General features: G+C 34.2%; 1 protein-coding gene across 1 annotated transcript; it reads left to right on the top strand.

The window, feature by feature from the left end:
* The first annotated feature begins 4,370 nt into the window (after window positions 1-4,370).
* Window positions 4,371-8,042, top strand: LOC143239870 (uncharacterized). The gene is made up of 3 exons (XM_076481462.1): window positions 4,371-4,441; window positions 4,845-5,495; window positions 7,852-8,042. The coding sequence occupies exons 1-2, from the start codon at window positions 4,430-4,432 to the stop codon at window positions 5,454-5,456; spliced, it is 624 nt and encodes a 207-aa protein (XP_076337577.1). The 5' UTR covers window positions 4,371-4,429; the 3' UTR covers window positions 5,457-5,495; window positions 7,852-8,042.
* Window positions 8,043-9,250: the final 1,208 nt, after the last annotated feature.

Genomic DNA, 9,250 nt, shown 5'->3' on the forward strand with positions numbered 1-9,250 from the left:
CTGCGTTTAGGGAATGATGGTTACTCTTATAACTCATCCAAGGCTTTAAGGGTCGGAAATATTTTATGCTATTGGATAGATTCGAAAATGGATCTGTAATTCAAAACTCTACCATAGGATTAATACACCGAATAAACAAGTTAGTGATCATTCAACATGCCTGTTGATCTTATCATGCATCCGCACCTTAAAATGTGGTCAATATTTTATAATAACAGACGAACTGGAAACCACTCTCACAGGAAAATAACGAAATTTTGTGTTGTAAAAATTATTTAAAATATCCATACAGCTCGCTGAAAATTGTTCCGAAGCTTTAATGGCGTATTAATAATAAAAACAACTTTTGAATGTTAAATGTAAATACTTATGAAATAAGATATTAAAAGGCTAGTATTTTGTAAAATAATAGTTGTACAGCAGTATGTCTACGGACTTACAATGCTAGAATCCTGATTTTGATACTCGTGGTGAGCAAAGCCTCACAGGTCGTTATGAAGCGTTGTGCTTGATTAGAAACAAACGTCATTGTTTGCTTGCAATACTTAGTTGCCATCTATCGGACTTAAGTGAAAACGAGAAATTCGTACTTGACTAAGTGTTATTTGATGACTTCAACGAACGATATACAAAAGTTCATACTTTATACTAAATTGTTAATTATATTTGTGAATGTAACAAAGAAGCAAAACCAACAAATTTTATTTACTTTTGCAAGATTTCAAGTTCTTAGGGTTTACAGAATAAATAATGTAAACAATGTTTAAACGGAAACTAACTGATGCCAAATTATGACGTTCGATTATGAAATAGTGTACAATATAGGTACTTTTACCTTCTTAAGCATTGGGTGAACAAAATTAAATACTTAACCACACATAAAAGGAATGAATATCTTGTTGAACTATACATCTATATTCCTAAAAAAATAATGTGAGAGTGGATTTACAAAAAAAAAAAAAAAAATAAAAAACTGGCAAATTGTTTATTTTTGAATTTCGCGCAAATCTACACGAGGGGCACCTGCGCTAGCTGTCTAATTTAGCAGTGTAAGTTTGTTTGTTTTTGAATTTCGCACAAAGCTACTCGAGGGCTATCTGTGCTAGCCGTTCCTAACTTAGCAGTGTGAGACTAGAGGGAAGGCAGAGAGTTATCACCACCCATCGCCAACTCGTGGGCTACTCTTTTACCAACGAATAGTGAAACTGATCGTCACATAGCAACGCCCACATGGCTGAAAGGACGAACATATTCGGTGTGACTGGAATTTAAACCCAAAATTCTCAGATTACAAATCGAGTGCACTAACCACCTGGCCATGCCAGACCGTCAATCTGCTACAGAAATAATTAATGTAGATCCTTCCTTTCAAACCAAATATCTGCATTGAAAAGAAATAAATTGTTCAAACGATGTAGCTTTTAACTAAAAAGTATATTAATAATTTACACGCAATTTGAATTTCAATACTTCACAATATGTTTTGTTAAGTATTAGGGAGTTTAAAGAATTGTAAAAAATTACCTTAAATATTGTCAAAAACTTGCAAATTGTGTTTCAAGACGCAGTTTCATGCGATGAAGGTGATGTGGATTTATATAAAGTTTACATTTTTTAGGAAATTTTCTCGAATTTTTAACTGTTCTCGAAGACTTTGAAGTCTTATAATACTTACCACATGTGTTTTTTTAAGTTTGCTTCTTACCATACTGACCCGGTGGAGGTGTTATAAAGTGTGACGGCCAATCCCACTATTCGTTGGTAAAAGAGTGGCCCAAGAGTTTGCTGTGGGTGCTGACGACTAGCTGCCTTCCCTTCAGTTTCACACTACTAAATTAGAGACGGTTACCGCAGGCAGCCCCTGTGTATGGGTGTTCTTATATTCAAAAACAAACAAACTGACCTTGCCCGTGACTTTTCTATATAGTGGAAAAAAACAAAAACTTTTCAAAATTAAAATGAGCCAGTTTACAAAATATTTGTCAGTACTCCAGGTATCCTTAATTAATTAATTTTGTCAGTTATACTTACTTACAACTTTTGGCTATGTTATGAATACATCTCATATGGTGTGCATATTCCTGTGATGGTAAGAACAGCGCTCCCAGTGGCACAGCGATATGTCTGCGGACTTACAACGCTAGAAAGCGGGTTTCTATACTCGTTGTGAGAAAAGTCCAGATAACCTACTGTATATCTTAGCTTCAAACAAACAAACAAAAGCTATCATAGGAACATTACCTTGTGACTGGGACTACAAGAGCCTGATCCTTTCTTTTTTTTTTTCATTTATATTTCAGCCCTCAAGAAAGGTAATTCTGTCGAAAAGATTCGGACTATCAGACTCGATGTTTTTTCCACACTACTTTTAGGACCCTACATTCTAATTGATTATAAGAAGTATACATTACGTTAGATGTTATAACGATTCCATATTTCAGCTTTTATAAGATTAAGCGTACAAAACACAGGCTGTTTTGTGTTGTGCACCAAAGAAGTAGAAATTTGTAATAGTACAGTAGTTTGAGTTGTTAAAATGTGTCTCACTAGAAACAGCTATTGAATTAATTTTAATTCACAATGTCAACTACTAATTTGATGTGCTGGAGGTTTTGGAGTCGATACTGTTTAAAGGCGATGAAAAACGAAAACACAAATTAGATTATAAATGCAAGTAAGAAAACTCCAGCTACTCATTATTTAGCCTAAAATTGTTTTTAACAACTTAGCTTTCCATAATTATTATTTTTATAATAATAATAAATGCATATAAATTAATACACGTACGTTGTAGGGGAAAGTAGCTGATACAAAAATCACCAATAGAATCCTCAATCACTTTAACGTCATAAAAATGTTGAACAAAATATGTAAGAGAGATCATAATACTTATGGGTATTCTCATAGAGATATTAACGTTTAGGCCCGGCATGACCAGGTGGGTAAGATACTCGACGCGTAATCCGAGGGTTTCGGGCTTGAATCCCCGTCACACCAAATATGCTCGTCCTTTCAGCCGTGGTATGTTATAACGTAACGATCAATCCCAATATTCGTGGGTAAAAGAGTAGCCCAAGAATTGGCGGAGGATGGTGATGACTAGCTGCCTTCCATCTGGTCTTACACTGTTAAATTAGGGACGGCTATCATAGATAATTTCACACAAACCAAGATGAGAGACGACTATGCGTGGATAGCCCCCCTTTTTTTGTTGAAGTTTGTACGAAAGGTCTGAAATAAACCTGCATATTGTTAACAGAAAACTGCATAAGAATATTTTCTTAAAATATTCGGATTAAATACGTTTCAGCGTAAAATCTATATAAATAAACAGCAAAGAGCAAATTGATTTTCTTAAAATTTAAGAGATAAACGATCATTTTGTTTGCAATACAATTGGGTATCTGCACTGTGTCCGCCACGGATATAGCCACTGTTGTGGTTGGCAGTGACTAATTCGTTAGCTAATGTTTGTGCATGAAAGTTAAACCGTAGTAATCACAATGAATTGTCTATCCAGAGCATTAATGTAGAATCCATTTGATTCACATAAAGTGTAAAACTGAAATACAAAAGAAACAAAATTGGTAAGTTATCAGTGATGACATTGGTAAGTTAAATACGTTTCAAAAGTGAAAAACAACGTTTCAAATGTATTAGAAAAATAATCAAACTATGAATTGAGAAACAACGTGAAATAAATATAATAATAACAAGAATACACTAAAATAAAAAATAACTCTTTACATAATTTTTATTGTAGTTTTAAGTTAATGATAAATGAACTATGTTGAAAGTTTTATCTACTGAAACCGAGGAAAGGTTTTTTCAGATTAAAAAGGCAGGGCGATTAACACCTTTCCATTCTTTAGGTATTCGTAACCTAATACCAGACAGTACTAGTAGAATTTAATAATGCGAAGCATGTTCAAATATAAATATTCGTATTGGTTACTTTTCAAGTTTAAACAAATTTTAGGGAAACTAAACTAGAACGTAGTTAACATTTGAAACAGCAGATAACATCTTGAAGGTATATATATATATTATCTGATTCTGTCTTTACTCACACTAAAGCTAGTTTCCCTTTCGTTGTTTTTGAGCTAATAAAAATGAAAAACAATACCCTATCAAACTCATCTTGGTAAAAGCGAGAAACACTACTTATTCGAGAAATTGTACAGATAACACCACATCGTGCGATGTGAGTGGTATTTTCCGAGCTGTGGCCTCATTTTTACCCAGTGTTCAAAAGGGGTAGAAAATATATATTTAAAAAGCCTTGACCAATACAAAAAAAACAAAACTAAAACCAACCAGACCTACTTTTAATATCTCCAGTTGATAAACTTTCAGTCTTTGTTAGAAGTATAAAAGGTACCTCTGTTTTAGAACATTCTAACCTTAGGAACCAAGGAACAACTAAATCATGAAATTCAAGGTACGCTCTTGTAACAGCTTTTACCAATATTAATTTTATGTGAGGTTTTACATGTACCAGTTTTAATAGCGCGGTGTGTGAACATCATGAAAATAGCAAAAACAGCTATAGAAGTAGTGCACATTTCACACATACTTATATGTTATTTTGCAAATATAGATTTTTAAATAGGTCTAAACTATTTAACATCTAAGATAAAGTCATATCAGATAAAGAGGTAACGCTCCTGCATATTGTATTGTTAAATAGTAAGTAAAGTTATATTTCACATTATTTTACAAGGTGTTTAGTGACGGTTACTTCAATGCTATTATACGAACACTTTTATTTCAAAAGACCATTTTTTTACGTCAGTGTATAAATAGCTGTTATATTACTTTATTCTTCTGATTTATGTGTCTAGCTTATTTACTACCTCACTGCTGTTACTCTGACAAGTATTCGGGCTGACCCCGCTTATTCTGGTGGACTTACTGGCTACGGAACCTCTGGACTGCACCACAACGTCGGATACGGTAATCTAAACGCCTACGGTGCTGTTGGTGGATCTCTCGACCGCTTCAAAGGCTCTGTCGTATACTCCCGTGATCGCGGGTACGGCTACGAAAAAGCCTATGCTTACGATAGAGAGGTGTCGTTGGACAACAGTGCTACCAAGAAAGAGACCTACGGCGGAATATTTGCTCTGAATGACAACACCGCTCAAGGTGACCTGAACATCTACAATCGTTACGGTTCAGACATCTATGGAAATCGCGGTATTGTGGATGCTTCTGGATATGGTCGAGCTAGTTATCTGAATAGTGGCTATTCTAACCACGGAGTTGGAGTACACAGTTACACACCTGATCCAGCCAGAAGTCCGATATTACCGGTCCTTCCAACCTACAGGCATGTCACACATCATGCTCAGCCTGGGACTCTAGTCTACGGTTTGGATCCCACTTTTGAGCACAGCTTAGCTCACACCATTTCTCCTGCACACCAATATACCTCCCTCTATGGTGAAATTTGAAGGGTGTCATCTTACATGAAATAACATAAACCATTACAGGTAAGTCGTGACCTTTGTTTCTTCATATGCAGCCTAAGCTGTCCAATCTAACTGGTAATTACAGAAAACATTAGTGGTCTTCAAACAAATAGTTATAGTATTTCTTCTTTTAGCAATGTTGTTTGCTGGTGGACTTTTGAGAGACGGTTATTTGTATTCAGAAACTTAGTAAAGGTCTTCAATTTATTTCCTCTTTCCCGCCTTTGTTTGGCTGAAAAATCGAAGTGAGGTCTTGCATGTGTATATATATATATATATATATATACTTTTAACTGACTTTTCTGAGTTATGCACCACTGAAGGACCACGCAAAGAGTTAGAAGATAATAAACTTAGCGATTTTAACATTTACAACAATTAATGGATGATTGGGTTTGTTGGGTACACCTCATTAGAATGGACACAAAACACAAATCTGTATCGAAAACTGAATCATCCAAAAGATAAACGTGTTAGATGCAATGACGGAGTGATGATTCAGGAAATCTAAAGGTTTGTTTTTTAAAGTACTTTATAAATACACTTGAGAACTTATATTTTATAGATGTTATGAACAAGCTTTAATCTCCTGTTTTGTTGACAACTGTTCACAAACGGTGACAGACAGATAATTAATGTTTGCGAAATAAGGAACATGAAACACATTTTATCCATTCTTTTTTATCATTTAACAATGTGAAGAGTTTAGCCTAAGGTATCCTGTGTGACACGTGAGCCAACAACCAGGTCAGAGATCTATAAAGTTCATGTATAATTGTCGCTAATTAATTTTCAGCTACTTATTAAGCGAATGGCAGCCATTCAATAACAGCCGCCGTTTCGAAGTTTCCATCTGACTTCTTATCAAAAACGACATTGGCTGTTACTTTTATGGCGCACTCACAGCATAAATTGCGGAACATATACAGTAGGACCTCGGCGAAAACATTGGACATTTCCACCCACAGCCTAGTACCGTAAAGTCTAAGCCACGCTCGGCCAAATTTTTGTCGATTCTAACTAGCATAACATGGAATTTATGTTTCAACTTCTCATTGCTCAGTTTCGCTGTTCCATTTCCCACTGCTTGTGGACAAGGAATTCCATAAAACAGTGGGTTGTGGCTTCATCAAGAACGGAGTTAAAAACACAAAGTTATCCATTTAAACTAATTATTCTATATTGTTAAGCATGGAAGAGTCTTGTAATTTCATTATTCATAAAACTAGTTTCAAATACCCTTTTTGTATTGTAAAATTGTGAATTCTACCTGATATTACTGATTTCGATAAATTTCCAACCTGAACTTCATAACTGAATATTAATCCATAATCAACTGCACTTAAATAAATTAAACACAACTTTTAGGTTTTAAGAGATTAATTTATTAAATTTATCAATATCCAAAAATTATGTAAGCATAGTCAGCATTAAGTTTATTTACAGGTATGTATATTGTCATTATTATAAGGCATATAATCTTAAAAAATTGACCAATCTTTACTGGTTAGTATCAGCAGAAAAATGCTGCACAGGATGTGCCTCTAAAACGTTGCAACCCATGACTGTACTCATTATATCACAGATAAGGACCGCGATATAATAAAGACAATAATATATTTAATACGACTCTAAGTCGAGTGGGAGTGAATGGCTAACGTGGTCAGTTTGAGATAATAAAGATTGTTGGTTCGTGTACTACTGTAGCAAAAACTTGCTCTGGAGTTTGGGTTTGTTAATGAGCAAACTCCACCGTTTGATCAGACAACTGTAGTTCAGAAGTTGTTAGTTAATGGTGTTGACGAACTGCCTTTTTTCTAATATATTAGTTGAAACTTTGGGGGTGTTATACGCAGATAATTCTTGTGTATCTTTGCACAAAATTCTGACATAAACAATAAATAAACGCTACACTTTAGTGATGAAATGTGCAGACAAAACATGGAGTAATTTTGTCATTTGATTATCATTTATTTTAAAGTTGTAACTCATTCGGTATGAGTTATAAGATTGTTTTACAAAGAACCTCCTGCGACACGCGTTGTCATGTAATTCATTTCGAAGTCAAAACAAGAGAAGTATTTATAAAAACAATAACTATTTTTAACTGTTATGATGTTCTATATCATATAGACAGACAAACAATAATACGTAAATTGTCATGTAACTAAATATTTTTCGGGTAGAACAACTATTAAAATATTTGTCTTTTCTTTCCACTTGTTTTTAGTGTGATTTATCATTTTTCATACATTCTCTCTCTTTTTTTTCTTTTACAAAATTACATTTTTAATGGATCACTTCATAAACGTGTCGGAAAATATCAAACCACCTTACAATAAAAAAAAATCCATTTTATTTGTTTGTAATTTTTCAGATGTATCCTTTTCAAACTCCAAGCTTCGCGGTGATGTGATTCTCCTGGTGACGTGACGTATTTTAGCGAAAGCGAGGCTACCAACCAACTCTTATCTTTACATTCATTCACTAAATATTTTTACGTAACCTGCTTCTCTAGGCTTATGATTAATATAATCACTAATACACAATGAATAGTGTATTTATTTACGTCCCTTATTTTTATTCTGCTTCCTTTGGCTATCTTTCTGTAAATAAAACTATTTATTTCTTTTTATTCTATTATAGTATTGTTTTTGATTTATTCATCGCTAAATCAATATAAAACGCGATATTTTTAAAGTAATCAAAACAAACAAAATTTTATTTTTAACTGAGTCATTAATGAAAATAATTTTAAGCTCACAACTCAATAAGTATGCTATTCACTGTTCTACTTGTATGCGTGTATGTCTGACGTAACGCTGAAATATTAGTGATCGCGCAAAGCTACAGAGGGCTATCTGCGCTAGCCGTCCTTAATTTTGCAGTGTAAGACTAGAGGGAAGGCATCTAGTCATCACCACCCACAGTTAACTATTGGGCTTCTCTTTTACCAGCGAATAGTGGGATTGACCGTCACTTATAACACCCCTAGGACTGAAAGGGCAAGCATGTTTGGTGGGACGGGAATTCGAAACCCGCGATCCTCAGATCGAGTTATAATCCTCAGATTATATAACTCGACGGGTTATATAAGACGAGTACTTTGACCATCTGGCCATGCCGGGCCTGTGAAATGACAAAACGTATGATAACTAAAAGACGTCACTATGACAAACATATTACAGGAAGAATATGTATATTTATTCGAGTGTATTCAGAGGTGTTTTAAGAATTTTTTTCTCCCGGTGTTTTGAATTTAGTTACCATCTTCATGGACACAATACAAGTAGTAATAAACTAAATTAAACCTTACTTCGTAATGAGCTCTCATGTAGCGTGCATCTTTCGAACTGAATAATTCAGTTATATTAGAATTTCAATATAATTGAAGTGAAATATGGTCAGTGAAAAGTAAACTGAAAGTTGTTGTATTCGTACTTTATATATATATATATATATTTTCTTTTTCGGAAATAATATTGATATCCATTTGGGTTATATGAAAATCTCTATAGGAAATGTCATCAAGCATAGATTAAATGGTGGTTATGCGAATGTCGTCCTGGGTTCCACATCGATTTTAATCCCTGAAGTATCCCCTAGTATAGCAGCTGTAATTCTTTAGACTTACGATTATGGGGGTTCATTTCTCTTCAGTCTACACAGCAGATTGTTTGATGTGGCTTTGCTATAGCAAAACGCACACTTTCATTGAAGTGATTTATTAGGTTGGATAGCAAATATTATTACGGAAACAACTGCATTTACTGGGC

The sequence above is a fragment of the Tachypleus tridentatus genome, chromosome 13 (genome assembly GCF_004210375.1).
Source record: "Tachypleus tridentatus isolate NWPU-2018 chromosome 13, ASM421037v1, whole genome shotgun sequence".
In the NCBI taxonomy this organism is placed as follows: Eukaryota; Metazoa; Arthropoda; class Merostomata; order Xiphosura; family Limulidae; genus Tachypleus; species Tachypleus tridentatus.